This window comes from Eubalaena glacialis, chromosome 19, assembly GCF_028564815.1.
Source record: "Eubalaena glacialis isolate mEubGla1 chromosome 19, mEubGla1.1.hap2.+ XY, whole genome shotgun sequence".
NCBI classification, from domain to species: domain Eukaryota; kingdom Metazoa; phylum Chordata; class Mammalia; order Artiodactyla; family Balaenidae; genus Eubalaena; species Eubalaena glacialis.
In genome coordinates this window covers 12,711,188-12,736,988 of record NC_083734.1, presented here as the reverse complement: position 1 = coordinate 12,736,988, position 25,801 = coordinate 12,711,188, and the positions used below count along the sequence as shown (strand labels likewise).

General features: G+C 41.3%; 1 protein-coding gene and 1 pseudogene across 7 annotated transcripts in view; both read right to left on the bottom strand.

The window, feature by feature from the left end:
- The window catches only part of ZZEF1 (zinc finger ZZ-type and EF-hand domain containing 1), a 117,212-nt gene that overhangs the window by 69,248 nt on the left and 22,163 nt on the right, over positions 1-25,801 (bottom strand). For 6 of the 7 annotated variants that reach the window (XM_061176817.1, XM_061176816.1, XM_061176820.1 and 3 more), the window contains exons 5-16: positions 24,555-24,754; positions 22,911-23,121; positions 19,368-19,484; positions 18,144-18,322; positions 16,476-16,574; positions 12,490-12,581; positions 11,958-12,106; positions 7,398-7,509; positions 6,102-6,317; positions 4,399-4,499; positions 3,706-3,875; positions 2,991-3,124 (exon numbers count right to left, since the gene is read on the bottom strand). In XM_061176817.1, coding sequence (XP_061032800.1) covers positions 2,991-3,124; positions 3,706-3,875; positions 4,399-4,499; positions 6,102-6,317; positions 7,398-7,509; positions 11,958-12,106; positions 12,490-12,581; positions 16,476-16,574; positions 18,144-18,322; positions 19,368-19,484; positions 22,911-23,121; positions 24,555-24,754 — 1,780 coding nt within the window. Of the gene's footprint in view, positions 1-2,990; positions 3,125-3,705; positions 3,876-4,398; positions 4,500-6,101; positions 6,318-7,397; positions 7,510-11,957; positions 12,107-12,489; positions 12,582-16,475; positions 16,575-18,143; positions 18,323-19,367; positions 19,485-22,910; positions 23,122-24,554; positions 24,755-25,801 lie in introns of those variants that run through there. The other variant, XM_061176819.1, reaches the window with a different exon arrangement.
- On the bottom strand, positions 14,322-16,092 carry LOC133080370 (etoposide-induced protein 2.4 homolog; annotated as a pseudogene).

Genomic DNA, 25,801 nt, shown 5'->3' with positions numbered 1-25,801 from the left:
ATTATTTACAATAGCCAAGATATGGAAGCAACCTAAGTGCCCATCAACTGATGAACGGATAAAGAAGATGTGAGATATATATACACACACACACACACACACACACACACGATGAATGAATATTAGCCATAAAATCTCGCCATTTGTGACATGGATGGACCTAGAGGGTATTATGCTAAGTGAAATAAAGTCACACAGAGAAAGACAAATATTGTATGATTTCATTTACATGTAGAATTTAAAAAACAAAACAAATGAACAAACATAACGAAACAGGAACAAAGTCATAGATACAAAGAACAAACAGGTGGTTCCCAGAGGGGAGAGGGGTGGAAGGAGGGAAGAAATAGATGAGGGAGATTAAGAGGTACAAACTTCCAGCTGCAGATTAAATGAGTCACAGGTATGAAATGTACAATGTGGAGAATATAGTCAATAATTACGTAATATCTTCATATGGTGACATATCATAAAATAGACTTATCGTGGTGATCATTTTGAAATGTACAGAAATATTGAATCACTATGCTGTATAACAGGAAATAATGTAGTCCTGTAGGTCAATTATACTTCAAAAACAAACAAACTCATAGAAAAAGAGATCAGAGGCAGGGGTCGGAGGAACTGGATGAAGGCAGTCAAAAGGTACAAACTTCTAGTTATAAGCTAAATACTAGGGCTGTAACGTACAACGTGATAAATGTGATTAACACTACTGCATGTTATATATGAAAGTGGTCAAGAGAGTAAATCCTAAGAGTTCTCATCACAAGGAGAAAAATTGTTTTTCTATTTCTTTAATTTTGAGATTTCTTTAATTTATATGAGATGATGGATGTTCATCCAATTTATTGTGATAATCATTTCATGATGTATGTAAGTCAGGTCATTATGCTGTGCACCTTAAACTTATACAATGCTGTATGCCAATATATCTCAATAAAACTAGAAGAAAAAAACCTGATCCCTCAAGCTGATATGCAAATTTTGCAGACAGCTGAAAACAACCAAAGATCCTCCCTCCTCTCGGAAACCTTCCTCCATCACTTAACCTGAACAAGATTCTCCTCTAAACACCTATTGCATATAGGGTCAGTTTTTCCTTGTGGCAGTGCCCCCAACTGGACTGCAGTCATTTGGCATCAGGGACCACATTTTATGCTTCTTTTATTCCCTTTTTTGTTTCTATGGGGCTTTATGCATCCAACAGGGCACTTTTATTGCATTTACTAATTAGTTGTTGCATACAGAAATGCCCTTTTAAATGCTGCATCTCGTTTTCTTCATCAAAGTCTTCTCAGTAATTCTAATAGTTGTTTGTCTAAACAGACAAATAATGATTATTTGTTTTATTCTTTCTAATTGTTATTTTTAAAATTTCTTTTCTTTGTCCTACAGCACTGGCTAGGCCTTCTAATATAATATCAAAGAGAAGCAGTGACAGTAAGCATCCTTGTTTTAGACCTCATTTTGGAAGGGATGAGTCAGTGTCCCAAAGACCAGTACATTGTTTATTGTAGGTTTTGGATACATGCCCTCCAAGAGATTAAGGAACTTCCCTTTTATATCAAGTTTGCTAATGGTTTTGTTGTTTGAACCATCATCAGAAGTTAATCTTATTAAAATTTTTTCTGCACTTATCAATATGATTTTTTTCCTCTCTGATTTCATTGACTGATTTTCTAATGTTAAACCATCCTTGAATTCCTAGGATAAATCATAATTTTGGGTGGGAAGATTAAAACTTGGTTGTATTTTCTTTACAGATATAAACTGAAATATTTATGAATAAAGTAAGTCAGGGATTTACTTTGAAATAATAATGGGGGATGGGAGTGGGTGAAGTATATTACAGATGAAACAAGATTAGCCTAAGTTTATAATTATTGAATCTAGGTGATGAGTACACTTGGGGGGTTGGAGGGATTCATTATATGTATTATTTAGTCTAGTTTTGTATTTAGATTTTCCCATAATAAAAAGTTAAAATGGGGGATTCCCTGGTGGCTCAGTGGTTAAGAATCCGCCTGCCAATGCAGGGGACTTGGGTTCGAGCCCTAGTCTCGGAAGATCCCATGTGCCGCGGAGCAACTAAGCCCGAGCGCCGCAACTACTGAGCCTGTGCTCTAGAGCCCGTGAGCCACAACTACTGAGCCCACGTGCTGCAACTACTGAAGCCCATGTGCCTAGAGCCTGTGCTCCACAACAAGAGAAGCCACCACAATGAGAAGCCCGCACACCAGAAGGAAGAGTAGCCCCCACTCGACGCAACTAAAGAAAGCCCGCGTGCAGCAACGAAGACCTAATGCAGCCACAAATGAATAAATAAATAAATAAATTTATTTAAAAAAAAAAAAAAAAAGTTAAAATGTTGGAACCTCCCTGATGGTCCAGTGGTTAAGAATCCACCTGCCAATGCAGGGGACTAAGGTTTGATCCCTGGTCGGGGAACTAAGATCCCACATGCCACAAGCAACTAAGCCCACGCGCCACAACTAGAGAGCCCTCGTGCCGCAGCTACAGAGCCCACACACTCTGGAGCCCGTGCACCACCAGAGAGAAGCCTGTGCACCACAACTAGAGAGAAGCCCGTGCACCGCCACGAAGAGCCCACGCTCCACAATGAAAGATCCCATGTGCCACAACTAAGACCCAAAATAAATACATAAATAAAAATAAATATTAAATAAAAGGTTAAAATGTTAAAAAGAACACTTGGTTGTAGGCATGTTACAAAGCTGAAGGAGACTAAGCTCTCCCTTTGTGATTCAACAGGTTCTAAAACGGAGGTCAGGATTATCTGTCATCCCCACCCTGAGTACAGCGCTATGTCCTTAGATACCTGTGTCCCACACAAAACTTTGCACACAGTATTAAATACACATTTGGGAAACTGAAACTGAGAGGATATTCAGAGAAAACAAAGACTAATAAGTTTCACCCCAACAGAGTTCTGGAATGGAATCCGTACTTTTAACGTAAATAATTACCATCATGGTGAAGAGATGGTCCCGCCGGGTCTGTCGATCAGGAAAGAAGACGGCAGCCCCATTAAGAAGGGTATTCCTGACTTCTTGTTTCAATATTTCCATGGGTGCAGAGTCTCCATCCACCCTATCCACCACTGATAAAAATGAATTATCAGCTTTAATATACCCCACCTATTCACTTACAATATATATATCGGCTTTAGCCCATAAATTCGCTACCAGAGCAAAGAAATACTTCTGTACAGGCTAGGCAGTGTAAAGAAATTATTTTTTTATTTCTTTACATTTAACAAAAATAAAGACTCTATGTACCAGCTTTTATTTCATTATTTCTGTCCTTTTGAGACACAACTTGGCGAAGCTTTAAAAATAACTTCAGATGATCACGTGTTTTATTCTCAATTAATATTACCATCTCCCCACCTCAATCTATCAGCCTCATCCCCGTGTCTCAGCTGAAGTAAAGACTGGGGTGTGATAGCAATTACTCTCAATATAACACAACTGTATATCAGAAACCAGGAGGAAGTCGTTGAAGAGGGACTAAATCCTGAACTCCAAATAATGATTCAAAAGAGGATCACGGAAACTCATTTTCCAAAGATGTAAACCCTTTCCTGGGTTTGCATGGTCAGAGGACCCCCTGTTCTCTAAAGCAAAAGGCCCTGCAGGCTACGAGCTCAGGGCCACAGTAAAGAAGAACCCCAATCCCTACCATCACATAGGTGTGTGTAGAGCTCCTTGGCGGCCTCTACCCGCCTACGGCTCATGCTTGGAGCCTTGGCGTCCTCAGAGGTGGCCGACGCGTCTCCTTGCAGCACGGAGAAACAGCTCTGGAGGAGCTGCAGAAGCAGGGTTTGGGCACAGATGCATTCTTCCCTTGGGCTACAGAAAGACAAAGAACATCAGAGAGCAAAAATGCAAGTTGCTTTTACCCTCCAAGCCAAACAACTATCTACAAAGGGCTCTCCCAGCTAGGCATCAGGCTCAGTAAAAAGAATGCCAACCAGAGGCAGAAAGATGGAAAGGAAAGAACAATGGACTGGGTAGAGTCTGAAAACACAGACCCTGTCTGACTGTGCCCACTCTGGGCAAAGAAATGCACCTCTGATTCTGTTTCTTCAGTAGTATAATGAGAATACTATAATACTTGACCTGCTTATCATTATAAGGTTGTAATATAAATGACAAAATGCTTGCAAAAACACTGCCCAAATAAAGCACTTTGTAGAAATGTAAGATGTTTATTTTCAACACTAACCAAATCTTTCGAATCAGAGCAGTATAAACTAGTAAGAAGTAAAAAATCTTGGAAGAAAAAAATTGTCCATTTAGAACAGCAAAACTCAGTGTTCTCAGTTGTGCTTATCAATATACGATTATCATCTTGTAACAAATTCTGACTTACTTTTGCTTTAATTTACTGTAAAAGTCCCAAAAGATCTGCAAATCAAGACCCACGAAGTCCAGAAAAGATCTGTATTTTAAGCCACTTTCCTTCTGCTGTACCTAAAAAATAATAAAGACCAGAAAAAATAAAATTGAAAAATGCATTTAGAGAAATATTGTAATGGCTCATTTACTTCTCACTGTTAAGGGATAAGGTGGCTCCGCATGTGTAAAATTCCAACATAACTGATGCTTCAACTAAAAAGTCCGTGAACAACTGTTTTTGGTGTGAAACTTTCTAAAATACATGTGTGTGTACATATGTACGTGAATGTATATATACACATAACATATACACACACATCCCTATGGAAGCTCCTTGACTTCATAGATACTACACCTGGAACATAAGTGAATCTTTACTTGGCGATGATTATTGTCCAGGACCATCCTGCAGCATGTTTTGACCCTTCCCTGCATGTAGGCTGAAAGATCAATTCTGCTGTAATCGCTTCTGCTACTCCTAAGCATCTCCCTCTCATTTGCTACTTTCTGCTGTGATAGGAGAGTGCCAGTAACAAAGACCAAACCATCCATATACAAATTGAGTCACCAGCCTCTGAATGTGCCCTGAAGCAGAATGCAGGTCAAGAGTAGACACTGTTGCGTACCACACGTGAGAGGGCTCCACCGGATTCCTGAGTGATAAGCCATGTTCTCTATAGTGATGGCTGCAAGAACCTTTCTTTGAGTAGACTGTCACTGTGTTTTTATTAGTGACTGTAGAAGTCAGTATCAAAAACACAATGTTCACAGCAGCATTATTTACAATAGCCAAGATATGGAAGCAACCTAAGTGTCCATCAACAAATGAATGGATAAAGAAGATATGGTATATGTATACAATGGAATATTACTCAGCCATAAGTAGAACGAAATTTTGCCATTTGTGACAACATGGATGGACCTGGAGGGTATTATGCCTAATGAAATAAGTCAGACAGAGAAAGACAAATACTGTAAGTTTTCACTTATATGTGAAATCTAAAAAATGAAATAAACAAACAAATATAACAAAGCAGAAACAGACTCACAGATGCAGAGAACAAACTAGTGGTTACCAGAGGGGAGTGGAGTGTAGGGAAGGGCAAAAATAGGTTAAAGAGATTAAGAGGTACAAACTAATAGGTATAAAATAAAATTTAAGTTACAAGGATATAATGTACAATACAGGGAATACAGTCAATGTTTTATAATAACTTTGCATGGATTGGATTACCATGAAACTAATACTGTAAGTCAGCAATATTTCAATTAAAAAAAAATCCTGTTATTATTTTTGGTACTTTTAGTAAACAAACAGAATTCACCTACACTTCAGGAATAATTCTAGGACTTAAAGAAGACATAAATCCCATAAATGTGCTTTGTCTCCCTGGCAACCAAAGCTGGGGCTCTTTAAGATCTGTATGCAGGTCTATCCCAGGAAACCTCACGATGGTGGCCACATGCCACTTCGTCTGCCACTGACTGATGCCATTAATGCCCAACGCCTCACTCCACTTGGCCTCCCAACATCATCACAGCAGCGCGATGCCTGCCCTCCTCATTCGTACTGCATGGCTTCAGCAGGGCCAGGTTTCACTGGCTGGTGTTCCTTTCCCCAGACACTGTCGTTACTCTTCCCAAAGGAATGAGGTCTAACAACTGAGGAAACACTACCAGGTCATGGGCGAGCTGCTGGATGAACTGAAGGGTCCTGAGGAGCAGTGTGGCCCCACAGACGCTCTCCTCCGCGCCCTTTCTGCAGTGAGCACGGACGATGCTCTGCTCCGCTTCTGCCCTCGCGGGCCGGAGGTACCCACTGACGCTCAAGCCTTGTACTCCCAGGCGCTCTGCCGACTCCTGGCGGGTGCAGAGGAACTTCACCATCAAATACTGGAAAAGGACAAGACAGAGGTGAGGAGAAGGACTTAGAAGCCCCAGGTACTGACAAAAGGGAAATAAAGGCCTTTCTGGGCAGGTCTTCCTGTGACTTTAATAATTAATGAGGTACCACTATGCCTAGCACTGGAGACACAAAGTGTAAGTCCAGCATCTACAACAAACAGGGAAGAGACAATACAAACGCTGAAGTCAGGTTTGGGGAAAGATCACAATAAGAGAAACGGCACTATTCCTGCTTCAAGGCAAAAACAGGATAAGACAGGATGAATAAGAGAAGGATGTCTGCTCTGTGGCACAGTCATTTTGAAACAGACAACAGCTATATGGTGAAAACAGTCAATGACTGCCCTAAGGGATCATCTCCAAGCCCCCACTTACCTGTAATCCATGTGCTGGGAGCCCAGGACACAGCCTTGTCTGCTCAAAGCTAAAGCCATTTGCAAAGCCCAACTTCTATGCACACTCTCTGCTTATTATAGTGAAAGCTCCTTTGTTGAGGGCCTTTCAGAATCCACTACTCAGCTGCATAAATATTTACTGAGCACCTACTATGTACAAGTCCTGAAGATAGTTTTTGTTTCTCTTATTTAAGCTTCTTACTAAGATTCACAACGGAGGTTAAAAAAAATTAAGTAGCCAGATAATCATTGTTTCTTTCATAGCTACGGAAAGACATCTCTCTTGCATTTAGGCCTGTGGACTTACTGCTGCCTCAGCCTGAGAGGCCTTTCTCCACACCTCTCAGCCTGGCTAAAGATGAGAGTTTAATCAACTTTCAACACTTGGCATCGCACCAACTTTCCTGGGAAGCCTTCCCTAGTGAATTCCAGGCTGGGTAAATATTGTTCCTTCGGGCTGCAACAGCCCCCTGTGTGTCTCTTTATCAGCCCATATCAGTGTCTCATACATCTGTGTCTCCCACTAGACTCGGAGCTCCCTGAGGGTCATGATCACGTCTGACTCACCTGCAGGGTTCCAGTGCTGGCACACAATAACCGCTTGATAAACACTTACAGTACAAAAGGAGGGGAGTGGGCAGGTGTGCGAAGGCCACACCTCACTGATACTTACCTTGGCAACCCTGCACTGTTGCAACTTGACATCTGCTTCATCCCACTCTTCCTCCAGCTCAAACCAGCCAATAGGATCATCCTCGCCAAGGTTATCAGATGGGCAACCAATCCTGTAAACACAAAGGTAATCACAAAATGTTCTCCTATTCCTAAACTTCTCAAGGGTCTAAAGAATAAGGCACCACCTAAATGGCATTTAACTTGTTTACACGGCCGTTGGTTAACAATCGAGGACGGGGTGTGGCACGTGGTGCCTCTCTGAGCATACGAGGGAGCTGGTGGTAACGTCCTCCCCACTTCTCAGCCTTCTCATCTATGCAATGGGAACTATTATTAGTCCCAAATATAACCTGGGAACTAAGGAGGAAGTTTGCTTCTCTAGATAACTGGCTTATCTGAAGAATGAGACCTGAAGTCAAGGCATCTGAGATGAAGCTACTCAGGAATAAGGTACAATGCAACAGCTGGTGTGTGCTTCTGGAAAAATCCAAAGGAGAGGCAGGTTCAGTTTTCTTTCCCTAGGTCTGGCTAACATAGGTACGACTGGCCTGAGATTCACAATTGCAACAACTGAAGGGTAAAAGCTGAGGAGCTTTCAGATCCTGGAGTTCCAAAAAAGGAAAACTTCAGCCTTCACAGGCCTCAGGATTCTTCCCTATTACTTAAGAAGTCCTGGGCTTCCCTGGTGGCGCAGTGGTTGAGAATCTGCCTGCCAATGCAGGGGACACGGGTTCGAACCATGGTCTGGGAAGATCCCACATGCCGCGGAGCAACTAAGCCCGTGAGCCACAATTGCTGAGCCTGCGCATCTGGAGCTTGTGCTCCGCCACAAGAGAGGCCGCGATAGTGAGAGGCCCACGCACCGCGATGAAGAGTGGCCTCCGCTCGCGGCAACTAGAGAAAGCCCTCGCACAGAAACGAAGACCCAACACAGCCATAAATAAATAAATAAATAAATAAATAATTAATTAAAAAAAAAAAAAAAGTGAGCTGATGGACAGGCAAACTGCTCTAAAAAAAAAAAAAAAAGTCCTTCCAGGGAAGCATTTCAACCCAAAGGCTGAAGAAGTAAAACTGTGTGCCGTTTCTTTTTTTTTTTTAATTATTTATTTTATTTATTTATTTTTGGGTACGTTGGGTCTTCGTTGCTGCGCACGGGTTTTCTCTAGTTGCGGCAAGCAGGGGCTACTCTTCATTGCGGTGTGCGGGCTTCTCATTGCACTGGCTTCTCCTGTTGCGGAGCACAGACTCTAGGCACGCGGGCTTCAGTAGTTGTGGCTCGCAGGCTCTAGAGCGCAGGCTCAGTAGTTGAGGCGCACGGGCTTAGTTGCTCTGTGGCAGGTAGGATCTTCCCGTACCAGGGCTCGAACCCGTGTCCCCTGTGTTAGCAGGCGGATTCTTAACCACTGCGCCACCAGGGAAGCCCCTGTTTCTTTTTAAAATTGGATACTTGAATGGTACTTCCTTTTCAGGAATTAAATAACTGAGAAGGAGAAAATGGCAGTCTTTTCAAGTAACATTCCTAAAACTTTAAACTATTTAGTCTGTGATACGGCTAACAAGCTGGCCAACACATGAGTATTCTGTATGGATAAGATAAGCAAACACAGGGATTTACAAGAAGAAAACAGCAAGAAGAAAAAGACAAAGGACCCAGAGTAGGTTCTGTAACAGAGAGAAAAAAACGTTCTCTTCTTACCGTTAAGTCTTTCTTAGCATAAACCTTTCATGATATAGTTAACCATAAAACCAATGGGACAGGTGGTATTCCGTCTTAGCCCAAAACCATGCCAATGACTTTCATCAATATGGTGTGTTTGAGGATTTTTCAATTCACCCTTCGGGAGTCATCAAGGAAATCCTTGAGATACAGAGAGCTGGCAGGATGTCAGACAGTGGGGAGAAGCAACCTTGCTCACTACACCAACTCACAGGCAGGGTGGAGAAAACAGAGCTAAGTATCAGTCCTCTTAAATATGTACAGCAACCAAACAGCTGGTCCCAGAGTGTGCTGACTGACAGATGTCTGACCAGAGGGCAGACAAAAAAAAAAAAAAAGGCAAGAAAACAGATACATGTCTATTACCATTTTGACCTCCAAACTGGAGAGGGACTGATAATATGTAGCCCAAGCAAATCAGGATTTCAGAGTAGTTCAGGCTGGAACCAGGAGCTAAAATCAACAAGGGACTAGCAAATAAGCCTGCATTTAGGTTAAAAAAAAAAATCATCCTATATAAGATGTGAAAGATCTTGTTTGACAGCAGGTTTAGGGGAAAAAAAAAACCTATATTAATATGTCCCAGGAGTGGGACACAGCTATTTAAAAACAAGTGTAATCTCTAGTTATTGTTTAAAAAGAAAAGCATCTTTTAAAAGAGCATGTATGCGTGATAGGAGAGCGATTTGTTTCAATTCATTTAGAGGGCTGAAATTAAGACCACAGAGTTGAAATTACAAGTGTAGATTTCAATAAACATAGAATATGTTACTGAAGTGCAGTGAGTTCTCCATCATTAAGGATATTCTAGGGAGGCTGAGTGACCCTTTGTCAGGGATGCCACCAAAGGAAGTCCAGCAGAGAGAGGAAGTTATTCTAGATCCTTGTTATTCCAAGTGTGATCCGTGGTCGGGGAGCATCAGAGTCGCTGGGGAGCTTGTTAGAAATGAAGGTCTCAGGCCCCAGGCAGAACCACTGATTCAGAATCCGCATTTTCACACAATTATCGGTGGTTCATACGTACATGAAAGCCTAGCAGTGATAGTAAAACTCCAGCACCCCATTACCTGTGAAATACAGGAGCAAAAAGGGCAAGTCTCGGGCTCAGCTGCATGAGTTTTAACTTGCTACTAGTAATAAGGGAGGTAACACTGTCCAAGAGGTCACCAACAACATCTGTGGCTAAATCCAACAAGTCCGCTTCTAGACTTACCTCACCGACTCCGGGGTAACATCCAACACCGTTGCCCACTCCCTACCTCTTTAACCATGATTTTCCCCTGGCTTCATGAGGACACTTCCCTGGCTTCCCTGCTGCTTCTCTGGCTGTTTTTCTCAGCCTCCCTTTCTCTGCTGCCCCATAAATGCTGGTGCCTCTCAGCATGTTGACCTAAAGTCTCTGTTCTTCCCAGCCCACATACTCCTCCAGAATGATCTCTTCTAATTCATTTTAAACTATTACCGAAATGTCTCTCATATCTCTGCCTTCAGGACAACATCTCTTCTAGGTTCCTCACCTGTTTATCCAACTAGCTGTGGGATATCTCAGAGGCTTCTTAGAACCTCAAATCCAACAGGACCAAAACTGAGCTCATCATCTTCCCACAAACCTGTTTTCCCGAGGTATTTTCTGTCTCAGAAAAAGGCGCTACCAATGTCCCCTCTGGTGAGCCAAAAATCCAGGACTCACTGAGGCCTAAGCCTCCTTCTCTCTCCTGCTGTACATCAGTCACTCACCAGGTCCTGCTGCTTCTACTTTCTAGCCGTCTCTTCAATCGTCCACATCTCTCCATGGCTCCTGTTGCTGCTCTAGTTGAGGTTACCCACACTCTGGCTTCCCAGGTGACCGTGACAGCCTCCCTCCACTTCATCTGGCCTCCCCGCTCGCTCTCCTCCAGCCCACCTCACACAGCAGGCTCCAGAGCAGCACTTCCAAACCACAAATGCGAGCTCTCCTCGTTCTTCTTGAAGCTCCTCAGCAAACACTCCACCCTGCTCCCTTCCCCTGCCCCCATGGCTTTCAAGATAAAGTCTAAACCCTGAAACAGAGACAAAAGGGCCTTCAACAACCTGACCCTTCCCTAGCTCTCCAGCTTCACCTCTCCCCACTCTCCAACTCACGGCACACCTCAGCAACGTGGGGCTCGTCAGTCCCTTGTGTACGCCAGACCCCACCTGAGCTCTCAACTCTGCTCTGCTCTTTGCTCAGGACACTCTGCTTCCACTTCCTCAAGTAGTTAATTAGCTTTAGCTCATCCATATTCAACACCTCCTCCAGGAAGCCTTCCCTGATCAGGTCAGGTGCTCTGCCATATGCTCCCAGAGCACCTTATCCCTCCTACCTACCTCGCATTTACAGCACTGTGACACTGTAGGCTTTATCATCTGTCTTCTGAGCTAAACAGTAGGCTCTATAGAGCAGGGAACGGGCCAATCTGCTCATTACGGTATCTTCAGTACCTAGCATCAGGCCTAGCACATCGTAGGTGCTTAATAAATATTTTCGGTAAAAACACAAAAATAGGAGGAGGGAAGCTGGGGCCTGGGTAAATTTTCCAGTGGCTAGATAAGACTAGAGACCTCAGGCTGCCCACAATTCAGGCATGTATTATTACCCAACCATTTTGAAGATGTGTACACCTGGTCACAGAAGGGACCGAGTAAGAGACTATGAACAAATTAAAATATATGTCTTCACATGTGCTGCCAGAAAGCAATGAATGCTCATGGCCATTGAAGATGGGTTAGTGGCAACTTTTCTATAAAGAAAACATACTTCACCAATAAGAGAATGTATACAATCTTATTAACTATAAAGATTTTTATTCTGTTCCTTACCTGCTTTTTACAAATTGCCTGAATTCCTGAAGCTTCCATTTGTCATATTTTTCAAACCTTTTGAAGTGCTCTTCTGCGTGAAATTTATCAGAAGATGAATTATAGGCAAACACCAACCCACACTGGGCACCAATGCCACCACGTCGAACCTGGAAATAGAGATCTAAATAAAGTACATCAAAGGGACCAAAGTTCTGTGGCCATTTTGTTCCCAAATAATATGGTCAAATTCAAATAGCTTAACGCAAAAATCAAACCAACAAAATGAGATTTCAAATACATTAAGTCCTGGAAAAGTAAGAAAGCTGCTTCCCAAGAAATGATTCCTTACTTTTCTTGATCCTTATACTCACACCATTTACAGACTTAACAATCTATTCATCTTTGTGCCCTTGCCTTCTGCTACAGGCCTGACACAGAATAAATAATCACTAAATGTTCAATGAAAAACCAGTGACATGGACCTCTGAAATACAATCCTATTTTTAAAAATAGTAGTAACATTTCCTAAAGAAGGCAGAATAAGAATTACCATAATTCTGATCTGAGTAACTTGGAAGGCAGATTCAGTTCCTGTAGAAAAAATAATACTTGCTCTGGTTTTTCCAGTCTCTGTAAGAAAACCTACAAAAAGGAAAAACTAAAGTTAGGATGACTGAGGCATCTGTAATAACCCTAAGAACTAAGACCAACAAAACCAAAGCATATCCTTTGAGGCAGAGGGCATCTAGTCTATCTGGTTCTCTCATAAAAATTAGAAAAAGAAAGAAGAAAATTAGAAAAAGAATTCCCCTCTGGGCAGAAGCAACCCCCCTGATAGACACCAAGGTAACAGATCATAGTCCAGGTATAACTTGGTCAGAGCACAATCTTTTCAACTTTTCAACAATACAGGCCACTCGGCTCTGAGGTAACGATAAACAAATAAAAAGTTGATAAGGACTGTGACTTTAATTCAAAGAGACAAAAGACTGGACAATCAATCATCTTTCTGAACCATTCCTAAAACCATGACTGACGTTTGGCTGGGCTGTTAGAAGCAAGCAGGCTTAAAGGCTGAGAGAGGAATTAGATAGTTTCTTGAATACTCTGTCAGGAAAGACTGTAAAAGTCTTTGAAATGGGCAAGAAAAGAATGCTGGGTGTTTGTTTAGTGCACTCTTTGGGTCATCTCCACCTTTCTTTGTCTCTGAACTATTTTACAACTCTGTAAATTGTAGAATAATAACAGTAATGCAAAAGATTCTTGTCCACAGAAATAAAAATTTTGTCTATAGGAACATAGCTGATTATTCCTTATGAAGACTGACCAATTTTGCAACCATCTGTAGATTCATGTCAGCATTCTTACTGGTCTACGTGTATTAATGAGTTCTCCTTTGACCTGCTTGTAACATCTTACTGGTTCCCTCAGTAATTAATGGGATAAATAAAAAGATTGACATGTGTTCATTTTATATTTGTATGAGAGTTGTGGTTCACCTCTTTTGCTGTTGTTAATTATTCTTTAAAAATTTACAAAAAGGTCTGTTAAATCCAAGGCTGCTTTTCTCTTTCCAACCTCTGTAAATTATACAACTTACACATTTACTCAAATCAGCCTGACCACCCATTCTTCCCGAAACCATGAACTGCTTTCAACCACTCTGCCTTATCAAGATGAAAAGACTAAAACCAATTTCATGCTTATTTCATTACACTGAGTTCAATAAAACAAAAATTTGTGAAGTTAAATCTCCGTAAGACAATATGCATTATTTGTCACCAAAACCAAGAAAATTAAATCCAAAGGAACCTTTACTAAATCACAGGGAGAAGCTATTATTGACCTAATGCTATCAAATAGTAATTCTACAGACAATTTTAAGAAGCCATACGGCCAGAAATTCACACAATTCTACTAACAGTAATACTAAAAACTATCCCAATTATTGAACTGTCACCTTTTCTAGGAGGTCTGGATGCCTCTAACTAATCAAACCTATTGTAAAGGCCGAAATGCTGCCTGGGAGTAGCTGCCAGTTTTCATTAGTCTCAAAGTAGCTGAAACAATAATTTAAGTCAAAAGAATCAGACTCTTTTAAAATAACATTGCCATCAATTTTTTTAAGGCCCAAATAAATACATACATTAAACAAACAAAGCTTAAAAAGTAAATAAATAAAACCTCTGTGCTTCCTTTTCTTGGTAAAAAACCAGCTCATATGTCTAAACTATAATATTTTAAAGCTACAACTGTTTGGATACCATGCCCCTCCTGCCCAATTTATTCTCTTAAAATGACAAGAAGAAAATAACCAATCTCAAACGTAAGGAATTTAATAACCCTACTCCTTCAGTTCTATTGGCAGCAGCCTGCACTCCTTTAAAACGCCAGACCCGTGGCTGTGACTCCCAGGAGGTCAGCCCTCGGAGTGCCCACGTTCGGGTTCTCCGGGCACTCTGTGCAGCAAGGGGGAACGTCCAGTGTTTCCCAGCAGCTGGGGAACTTGAAAGGTAGCAGTGAAAAAGAGCTTTGGCCCCTGTAAGAGGAAGAAACAAATCACTCCTCAAAACCCCACAGTTCCAGCTGTGAGGACTTTCCTCTGTCCTCCCTGTCTCGTCAGGTTCATTTTTTTGTAGAGGACCGAATCCTAACCTGAGTTACAAGAAACAGACAGTGACGGTTGTGAAGGGAGAGACCAGGGGAAACCAAGGCTCCTCCCCACACCCAGTCACATCCCACCTGGGTGCTCATCAGAAACACAACAAAAATAACAAATCCACACACTACAACTAGTTTATGCAATTTATCCATGCAAGGTTAGGTGGAAGGCAGGGAGGAGAGGTGGATGGATAAGACACAGGGAGAGTAACGAACTATTCAAATCAGACCAGGCAGAAGAGCTGGCAAATGCATTTCAATAGCTACAGAAAAACCTGTGGTGCTTTCAGACTTAGAATGGTGTTAAAAATCCAGACTGATTTTAAGGACAATGAAAACACCCTGTATGGTATTATAATGATGGATATAGGTCATTATACATTTGTTCAAACCCACAGAATGGAAGACATCAACAGTGAAGCCTAAAGTAAGCTATGGACTTCGGGCGATTACGATGTGTCAATGTAGGTTCACCCTTCGTAAAAATGTACCACTCTGGTGAGTGATGTGGATAATGGGGGAGGCTCTGCATGTGTGGGGCAGGGGGCATATGGGAAATCTCTGTACCTCCTTCCAGTTTTGTTGTAAACCTAAAACTGCTCTTAAAAAAAAATAATAAAGTCTTTAAAAAGAAAGACTAGATGGAGACGATTTGAAATTGTTATAAAAGTTTAAAAAAGTAAGATAAAACGAGAGAGGCCTTTCAGTAGATGATGACGAGAGTATGAAAAAAACATCCATACACTGGTTTTAAGAAGATTCTGCCTTACATACTCCAGAGACAAAAATCCCAATTCTTCAGAGAGCAAAGGAAAAATGCAGAGGGCCTTTGGTAGAGTGGTCTTGCCTTTCCTGAGTGTGGGAAGGGGGAAACTGGCAAAGAGCTGCCACCGCCTCCTCCCAACCCCACTTTGGACGGCAGGTGACTGGGCGGTCTGCGGTGGCCCTCAGGGTGGCAGGAGATGAATGTGGGGGAGGAAATGTGTCTGCAGAGGCTGAGCTGCTCAGCGAGGACTGCAGGAAGCCTGTCTCGTGAGGCAGTCACGGCTTAAGAAGACCACCAGGAGGAGGTGCGACTGGTGAAGCACGTTTTCCCAGGCGTCTTTACTTCACTGGTGCTAATGCCCACAGGAAACAGGACAGAGAGGAGGCGACTACTGAGAATGCACAAGGTCTGTTCTGCTGTGAGGAAAGCCAAGGGGAAACTGAGTCCAAAGTGGTAAGGCCAGTTCCCTTCAATGTTTGATAACTGCTGGAACATTCCACGTCCTTTTCTGAACTGGCAACATTCAAAGCAGTACAGTGAGTAGAAAGGGGACATGTGCAGGAGACTAACCCGCTGGCCAACATGACGGATGAGGAAGAGACTCACAAACACTCCCTGGATGAGGAAAAGAGCCACAGTGCTGAAGAGCACATCAGCAATCACCATGCTGACGCCAGGGAAGGAGTGAGGCTTCCTTCCAGACACTTCAAATGCCAGAGCAGCCATATGGAGAAATACCCTCATCTTAAGCTACATTTTTAGCACTGATCCACTGAGTTTCTCAATACTTTGAGATAACACAACAGAAAGACAATCTGAACTTAAAAATGGTAACTTTTTATATTCCAAGAGGAGAAGTCTTTGCTTTTCAAAACTGAAGGCTCTCAAGTACTTTTAAGTTGTTACAGGTGACTGACACCTAGCAGGTGGCAACGCTGTAGTAAAGAAATCACGCAAATGGTTCAGGAACCACCGAGGCCAACTGAAGGACATCGCAGCGAAGACCGCATATCTTGAAAGTTTCGAAGACCACAGTGCGGTTTCACACAGCCTCTAGTGAGCACCATGGCCCTTTCTACTCACTAAAACCCGACAGGTCCACCACTCACCGTCCCTCGTCCACGGCTCAACAAGGAGGTTTTCAGGTCCTGACTTCTCTTCTTTTCCCTTGACATCACAGGCCTGAAGAGTCAACTGCAGAGGTTTACCTGATCAAAGAAAAGAAAGAGAGAGAAAGAGACAGCCTGAAGCTAGCACTATGAAAAAATGCAAACTAGAATGCTCATCAGTGCAAATGCAGAGCCTGTGGACACCCAGACTGCTCAGGAAACATTTACCCATTTAAAAGCTAAAATAGGAAGTAATATTAGACAAACGTTGACACCATCCTTTTCTGCTTTCCTGAAAGAGACAAAGTACAGCTTATGTCCCTAAGTAATTCTGAGGAGAATCATTCTAGAATAACCACTAGCTGGAAACAAAGCGCATTATAAGACACAGATTAATAGCACAGGCTCAACATATTCGTGTGTTGAGTCAGGGGAAGGGAGGAATTCCTAAGACACTGTTTTGGAGCCAATAATTAATTTTATTGTAATTGCATTTAAATATATAAATAATGTCTTAGCGTTCTGGGTCTTGTTTCTTTAAAACATCTCCAGGCAAATTTTGAAAGTTTTCAAAATTATAAAAATCAACTTTTGCTATAATGATCTGAAAACTTTTCTTTTTCTTTTGTTTTAATAATATAGTGAAAACTTTATAACCCTATTAACCTATAACCCAGCCCAGAACTAGAACATTATCAATAATGAACAGTCCCCCTATGCATTCCTCCTCCATCCCGTGCTCCTTGCTCAAATAACTGCTAAACTGAATCAAAAACCTTTCTGGAGAATATTTTCCAGACACTACGTATCCCTCCCATTTGGCTGTGCCTTCTACGGGCCCCTACCCCTCCAAAAAAATGACCTTTCCAAAATTGGGGAGGGACTGGATTTACAAGACATCGACTGTCAGACTTAAAAAATTAAACATAAAATACATTATTAAGTGATATTAAGGCAAAGGTACAAATATCATGAGGAAATATCACAGTATTGCCTCTATTACTGAAGAGGATGGGATCCAATGCTGTACTTGTGGACAGAAACTTTAGCACTAGAGGCCAGGACAGCACATGTCCACTGCAGTCATCTGAGAGTAGCTGTACGGACTCCTGTGTTGAGAAGGATTAGGAGGCCCCATCCTGGGTCAGTAGAAAAGTGCTAAGACGGATGCCGTTGGGCCCAGGAGGGGAAAGTGGTGGCAGGCATGTATGTATGACCATATATGTGGTTCCAACCAGCTATAAGCTATCACGAGGATGCAGAGGGATGGATTCCAAGACAAGGATCCTTTGCTCTGGGTCTGGGGTAGTTTCCTCCCTCCTCAGATGAGAGGTACTCCAACTTCCCAACCTCTTGACCTACACCATGAGACACTCCCATACTTTATCAAAGACGGCTGTGTTCAAATGGCCACCAAGCCTAAGTGATTAGGCCAGTAACTCCTGGGAGTACAGCGTAGTGAACACTCAGCCTCTTCTGCTAACGCATCCATAAATGAACCAACATCTCCCTTCTCCCTACCAACCCCAAAGAAGATACGTTCTTCCAGAAATCATTGTATAACTATAACGACCGAGCCCACAAACTACACAAAAAGATAAGAAGATGCCAGGAAGTCCCACGTTGGTGATGGTTTTATGACGTGTGCATCATGCCGAGGTCATTTACCATATTTAAGGAGCAGGTTCTGCCTGACTGATGCCATGGATGAGATGAGGGATGAGGCATCATAGTGTGTGTCCAGGTGGTCAGTGACAGTACACAGGGAGCTCAGCACTTTGGCAACACTCCCTCTTGCTAGTGCAAAAGCCAGAAGAGTCAGCTCCACCTCTGGAGTAGAACAGCAGCTATAAACAAAGAACAAAAAACACTTCACTTCTTAAAACTATGAGAAAATCCAGGTAGCTCAAACTCTGTGTAACTGATTACATAAGCAAAATCAACCTGCCATATGCTTTCTCTGTTTACCAGAAATACTTTTTCAAAATCCTTAAGACAGCCTAAAGAAAAACTAAATCAACCCAGAGGACCAGGAAATTAAATCCTCACTCCTGTAACCTTCACCTATAAGTATTAAATAATGCTATCAACTTTAATAAGTCAACCTTTATAAACCAAAAATAAATAAGCTGTTGCAATAAACCCCTGCTATGAAGAAGCCTCGGGTAATAATTTGGCTTGGCCAGAGAGTTAAGGCTTATTCCTTCAAGCACCAATAACATATTTTAGATCTATTCCACATCACATCTGCTTTTTTAAACATATGACACTGAAACTTTTAAACCTGTCTAGATGGGGACTTCCCTGGCGGTCCAGTGGTTAGGACTCCGTGCTTCCACTGCCGGGGGCATGGGTCTGATCCCTGGTCGGGGAACGAAGATCCCCACATGCCACGTGGTGTGGCCAAAAAAGAAAAAACAAAGAAAAAACCCTGTCTAGATGGCTCAGGGCCTGGTTTGTACTCTAACAGGGCTCACTGTGACAGAGCTGAGTGCCCCCACACTACGCGACCCCTCAAACAGCTAGCAGGGTGTCCTTTCCCAGGTCTACGGACAATCAGGCTTGTTAGACCTGTGCATGGAGACAGCAGGTGCTGGGCTGGGGATGTGAGGGAACTGAGAGGCTTTGCATTCTGGACTTTGAGACCCCTGCTCTAGCTGAATCCGAGGACTACTCCGCACCCACCCCCAATTCCTGAGGGCAGGTGTGCTGCTAGATCATGGAGTTTACACGGGTGCACCGTTATTTCACTGTCTCTTCAGTCACTACAAATGATTCTTTAAAAAAAAAAAAAAAATCTTTAAAAGATTTTAAAATTTAAAAAAACAAAAAAGACTTATCAAGCACATATGCCCTCTATCCCCCACCAGCCCTTATCAACCTTAATTTTACCTAGTTATCCTTATGAGGAAGCTGTCCACTTCTTCCAGAACGTTGGGAGACAGGAAAGTTGAGAAATCTGTAGATCCTGGTGAGAGGGAAAGTGGAGGCATGTGCTGCAGTGCCTTCCTAGGAGTGTAAAATGTGCAATCAGAACAATCCCTGGCAACAATAAACTTAATAATACAATTTTAGACCAAAAAAAAAAAATTGTTGGGAGCTTGTCTGGATTAATCCCTTATCAAGAAACAGACAGTGTTCCCACAGAGAACCTGGTACATAACACAGATCAGCCTTTTTCCTGCAGGGGTCCTGGTGCTAAACAGTTTAATGGGTTTTCTTTCTTTTCTTTTCTTTTTTCTTTAAGAGTTCCACTTCCCTCTATAAAAGCTCATTCAACCCTCTGAGAGCAAGTGTTCATTTTTAGTATGAGCAAAAGACATTATGTCTACAGAAAAACCCTGAGTTCTTAGAAAACTTGACCCCAGGGGCAGAGCTGTTTGTGACACACACAAAAAATTCATCTTCAGATCTCTTGTATCTAAAGATGCATCATGATATGTTTATTTTATCCTAAACATATCAGCACCTGTCACCTTCTCTATTCCTGCCTGTGTTTCTTGGCCCTTCTACCTCAGAGTCTGCTTTAATGTTTCTCTTTTCTCATCTCCTTTTACAATAGCTTTACCTCCTCTGGACCACCAGTCATCTAATAAATTTATGCAACAAAATATTACTGACTCCTACTTGTGCCAGCAACTGTGCTAGGCAATGAGTGCATCCTGAACAACGTGAAGGTACAGAAAAAGTCACTCAAAATTCTACACTTGATAGTCATTTTATGATAATAGTAGTGGGAATTCCTGAAACTATTTTATTTCTACATTTCACAACAGAGACAAAACAGCAAGGCTAACACTGTGTCAGCTTCCACTCTGCTCTCGTTTCTTGTCCCCTCTATATGAGCTGCATCAGTAGGGCAGCTACACTAACATACAGTCGACCAACAAGGTCTAGTGCACCTAAGTGGCATGCAACGATTTACAGAATTTATTTCCACTTTTGTTTCATAATATTTTTTTCTTACTTATTTTTCCTCATTGATTTTTTAAAATAATTTTTAAATTTTAGAATAGTTTTAAAATCACTGATATTTAAAAGTTAGGAGTGAAGATACCATTGCCGATTAACTATTACAACTGTTTAGGGATATATCCGTTCTTCAACAACGTGGTGTAGCTTCACAAAAATAAGGTAGAAAACTTTTCGTCTTCCCCTTCCTGAAAATTCAGTCCATAAAGTAGGGCTGTGCAAGGTAGGCACTCGTGTGTCCTTGGGTGGGTGCATGGGTGGGGTGCATGGTGGCCCAGAGTGAGGTATTGGCGTGGGGTACTGAGCAATGGGACAGCCTGGTATGGAATGCAAGCACCAAGAGGGTGAGGAGGGTGTCCAGGCAAGGGCCAGGGAGGTGGGAGACTGGTTATATAGAGCGGGATTGTTTAAATAAGTAAATATTTTAGGGATGATGGGAGCCAGGTTTCTCACAATCACAGAAGGGAGTTACAAATAGAGAAAGGGAGAAAACTAGAATGAACAGTAGTGCTGGATTAGAATTAGAAGTTATCAGAGTTTATTAGAAGTATAAACTCAGAGTTTTCAGTGTTACAGATATAGAAATAAATATAGGTGTCAATGTGTCTGTGCATACACACGTGTCTATTACTTACACACAAACATGTATGTCCCAGCTGTGTACACTGAGAGAAGCAACACTCCAACAGCAATAAGTTTAGTTTGTTTAGTTTCTAAACACAACTCTCCACTAAGAGTGACCATGACTCTTGAGCAAAACAGCTGATTCTAGGACTATGGCAGGGAACATTCAAGGTAAGCCTGGAATATCTTGTTGTAAGGAAGTGTTCCAAGAAGAGGAGGACATATCAAAAGGACATATGAACCAGACTGAAGGGGTTGCCATCGGTCAAATCTGGGCCAATGTGACAGTCAAAACTGTGATGGATTATGACTCAGGGAATAAAACAGCAATCTTGAGTCATACCAATATAAAGTTTGATGAGGAATGGGATATTTACATAGTCTCAAAGTACCTCCTCACAAAATATTTATTAATTACAAAGGGAAAAGAATTCTTTTACACTGGAAAAGTCTGGCAGACACCACTTTCATCAAAGGGTCGAAGTTAACATCACCAAACTAGTAATAGGACAATCTGAAGCTGTGTGTCGCTGATGGGATGCAATGAGAACCCATCATCACTTCTATGATATTCCTGCCAAAGATACAAAATCTAATTTTAATCATGATGAAACTTCAGATAAACCAAAACTGAAGGACACTCTTCAAAATAACTGACCTATAATTTTCAAAAGTGTCAAAGTCTTAAAAGTCAAGGAAAGACAGAGGAATTGTTCCTTATTGAAGGAAACTACAGATCCATGACAATGAAATACCAAGTATGATTCTGGACTGGATCCTTTTGCTATAAAGGACATTACCGAGACAACTAGCAAAACTTGAACGGGATCTGAGAATTAGATGGTAGCAATGTATATCAATGTTAGTTTCCTGATTTTGATGGTTGTAGCAGCATGTTCTCATTTGCAGGAAATACATACGAAATAAAATATTCAGGAACCATGGGGCATCAGGTTAGCAAAATTACTCTCAACTGGCTCAGGAAGAAGCCACTTTTTCTTTTTGCATCGACTTTGCAATATTTCTCTAAGTTTGAAATTTTTTTTATTTTTTAAATTTTAAAACAGGCAGGAAGAAAGGAGTCTGGCCAAATATTACCCTTCAGGTCTAGCACTGCCAGCAGTATTATTTGCTAAAGAGTTTTATTTAATAGCAATAACAAATCTCAAAAGACATCTACAGAACAAAATATTAGCTATCTCTTTTATCTGATATTTTGATAGCCTGCACTAATAGTGCCTATTATCAGTTATTAAACTTACATATAATACTAATACTTCATTGCTACTGAAGCTAGTTGTTTTGCCTTATCTATTACTACTGAGTCTTTTTGCCCTAACAGTTTTTAGAAGAAAATTTTCAAAGGTACTCTACATTTAAAAATAAATTAATTTAGTGTCCTTGAAAAGATTTGACTCTTTAGTGAAAAGAGCTTTCAACCTAGGGCCTAGGTCCAAAGACCTAGATTCAAACTGATCCATCACTGCCTGGTCATATACCTTAGGGAAGGTCACCGTATCCCTGTCTATAAAACAGGGATAATTTTTACAGATACATTTTACGACATAAGTAGGTAAATAATATATAGCATCTGAAGGTGTTTTATCCCATATAAATTGCTATGTAAATGTGAACAACTGTTCCCCAGTGGATAAGGAAGAGGAATGGCATGTGGGACCCCCTCACAAGACAGGAGCTGAAGGCACAAACAGGAAACAACAGGGCACCTGGGGCCCAGCTGTTGACTGAGTCTCGATGATCAAAGGCTGCTCAGTGACTCGCCCTAAAGGGTTAGAGAATGAGCGCCCCGTGACAAGCCTGGAAAGCAAAGCGACTTACTGAGTGTTGCGTAGCACTGTTTGGACAAAGGCGGGATTTGTCTCCATGGAAGCCGTCACCAGAGATGTCAGCAGAGACCAATACCATATTGCAGAAGCATCTGAGACTGAGACCCCAGACTTCTTGACTCTCTGAAAGCCAACAGCCCTCAGACCATGAATTCTAGTGTCACATCCATCACTAAGACAACGCTTTATGTTAATCTGGACATCTGTCAAGCGCAAACAACAAATTCAGTATTGGATTAACTTCTTCAGTTCAGCAAATGCTAGGCTTCCAACTAAAAGCAAGATAGTAATTCACATTTCGAAAAGAAAATTCTGAAGATATACTTTGATGCCAGAAATAAATGATGTGTGCAATGGAGCTAGTATATATAATAAATTTGTCAAAAAAGCATTGACCAATCTAAGGAGTCAAAAGAATCATGTGTAAAATTAAGGGTGGCTTAAATCTTTATATCACAAAGCTTCATAGGCATTTATGAGTTCTGATAATTAACACAAAGTGCATTTTTTAAATCCTGATTAAATACACGGTAAGAAAATGTCTAAAAATTTTTCCTAGAGTTCCGAAATTTGGATGTTGTTATGAAACAGCAGCTGGCTCATAGCAGTTGTGAGAATTTCTTTTTAATTATCAAGTCCAGATAAATGGCATAGGCATGACTCACTTTTAAGAGCTGTCATAATTTCTTATTTGGGTTGGAAAGGAGGTGAGAAGTTTAAAAGGACACAATTTAGAGAAAAGACCACCACAGTATAAGACAGGAAGCTTCTACTCCACAAGCTTAACTACTTCTTTGCCCAGGGGTGAGACACAAAGACTCTACCTCCCCAGGCCTCAGTTCCTTTGAGCAAAGTAAGAATACTTCTTTTGGCCCAGGAAAGCATTAGAAGAAATGAGACAAAACATGAAGCATTCCGGCTCCCTGAATGAAATAAGCCTGGAAAGAAATCACAGAATTGTGATTATTTCCAAAATGCTATGTGTGAAGCAAGGTTATAATAGTATAAAAATGGAAACAACCTAAATGTCCAAGAATAAAAGGCTGGTTAAAATTAAGGCATATTCTTACAACACTAAATAAAGGTGTGCGTGAATATATGATAAGACAACATGTTAAAAAGTTACAAAAGAGCATGTACAAAATATCACCATTTTTGTAAAAAGACATGTATAGATATATGTAAATATATATATATGCAAACCTTTTTTTTATTTTTAAAAATGTGTATATATATATGTGCGTGTGTGTGTGTGTATTTATACACACAGACATACACACACACAGAAATATAAGAAAAGGTCTGGAAGGATCCATACCAACGGATTCACAGCGACAATCTCTGGGTAGTGGGATTGTGAATAATTTTTATCTAAATATTTCTAATTTTCTAATAAGAAAACAAAAATAAAATATTTTTAATTAAAATAGGCTTTACTGCTTTTCTATAACTTTTAAAAACACTGAATAGGCGAAATAATGACCACTTTCATGTATATGATGAGAAGCAAATCAGATCTCCAAAGAAAAGTAAACAGCTTTTCTACTTCAGAGGTCTTCCCACCAAAAAACATGACTTCTTCCTCCCCTCCCAATCCCCTTAGTTAGAAGGGCAAGACGTATCTTGGTTGACTCACAGAGCTGACTGATGTTGGCATTTTCCAGCAGTGTCACATAGCCAGTGACATTGCTGGGAATGTGCACGTCGCGGACTTCCTGAAGATCGCTGGCACTCCTCCCCACAGCTACAGTCACCTGCTGCGGCATGTAGCTCTGGTCAGTGGCAGCCACTGCAATGGACAGGTGCCTAAGCACAACATCTGGCTTCATTTTTAAACTGGAAAACACGGAGAGCAGAAACTACAAGTGTTTATACAGGTTGAGAACTGGCAGGGCCCACAAGTCCCATCTCTAAGATCTTACATGTGCTATACCCCAAGACTGATTCCCCTAAAAGCAACTAACTTCAAATGCTGGCTATTAGTTTCAAAGTCCTTATGACCTTCCCAAGTTTCTAAAATTCCTTTCAGTTCAAGATCAATCTTCTATTTCCTTTTAAGCTACTAATACAAGCAAGAAAGTACAATATGAACAGTCTAACAAAATCCCTTTACCTGGCAAGAAGCAAATTTCTAAACTGCATGCAAAGAACTGGGTATATTCCCTCATGTATAGATGGCTAAAGAGCATATTTATCCTCTATGAGAAAACAAGGTAATTATTTCTATTTCCACCAACTGAAATCAGCCCATTTTCTGAAGGGACAGGTGAAATTTTAGATAGCAGCTTCATCATAGTTTACTGTCGTCAATTCCACTCCAGTGGGGGAGATCCCTGGCGGTTCAGTGGTTAGGACTCCGTGTTTCCACTGAAGGGGGTACGGGTTCGATCCCTGGTCAGGGAACTAAGACACCCCCCCCCTCCGCGTGCTGTGTGGGGGTGGGGGAAAAAAAATTCCACTCCAGGATTCCTGACCACCCCCATTCCCTCTTTCTCTACTAAACTAGCCAACTTAGTTGCACACAAATTTTTTAAACGTGCAGAAAAAATCTTAAGAAGTAAAATCACATCAGATATAAGAAAAGTACATGTCTCTTGCGATATTAATCTTCCTGAAAACCTAGTGAAAATAGATCTGAAATCCGTATCATAAAATATTAGTCAAATGCTAATTTTCTCCCTTAAAATACCAAGTAAAGAGATTATCCATATTTATGAATATATGAACCAGGTTAGATAATTTTACATGATTCCTTTAACTTGATTCTTTTCTTTTTTAATAATTTTTTTAATAGATTTATTTTATTTATTTATTTATTTTTGGCTGCATTGGGTCTTCGTTGCTGTGCACGGGCTTTCTCTAGTTGCGGCGAGCGGGGGCTAC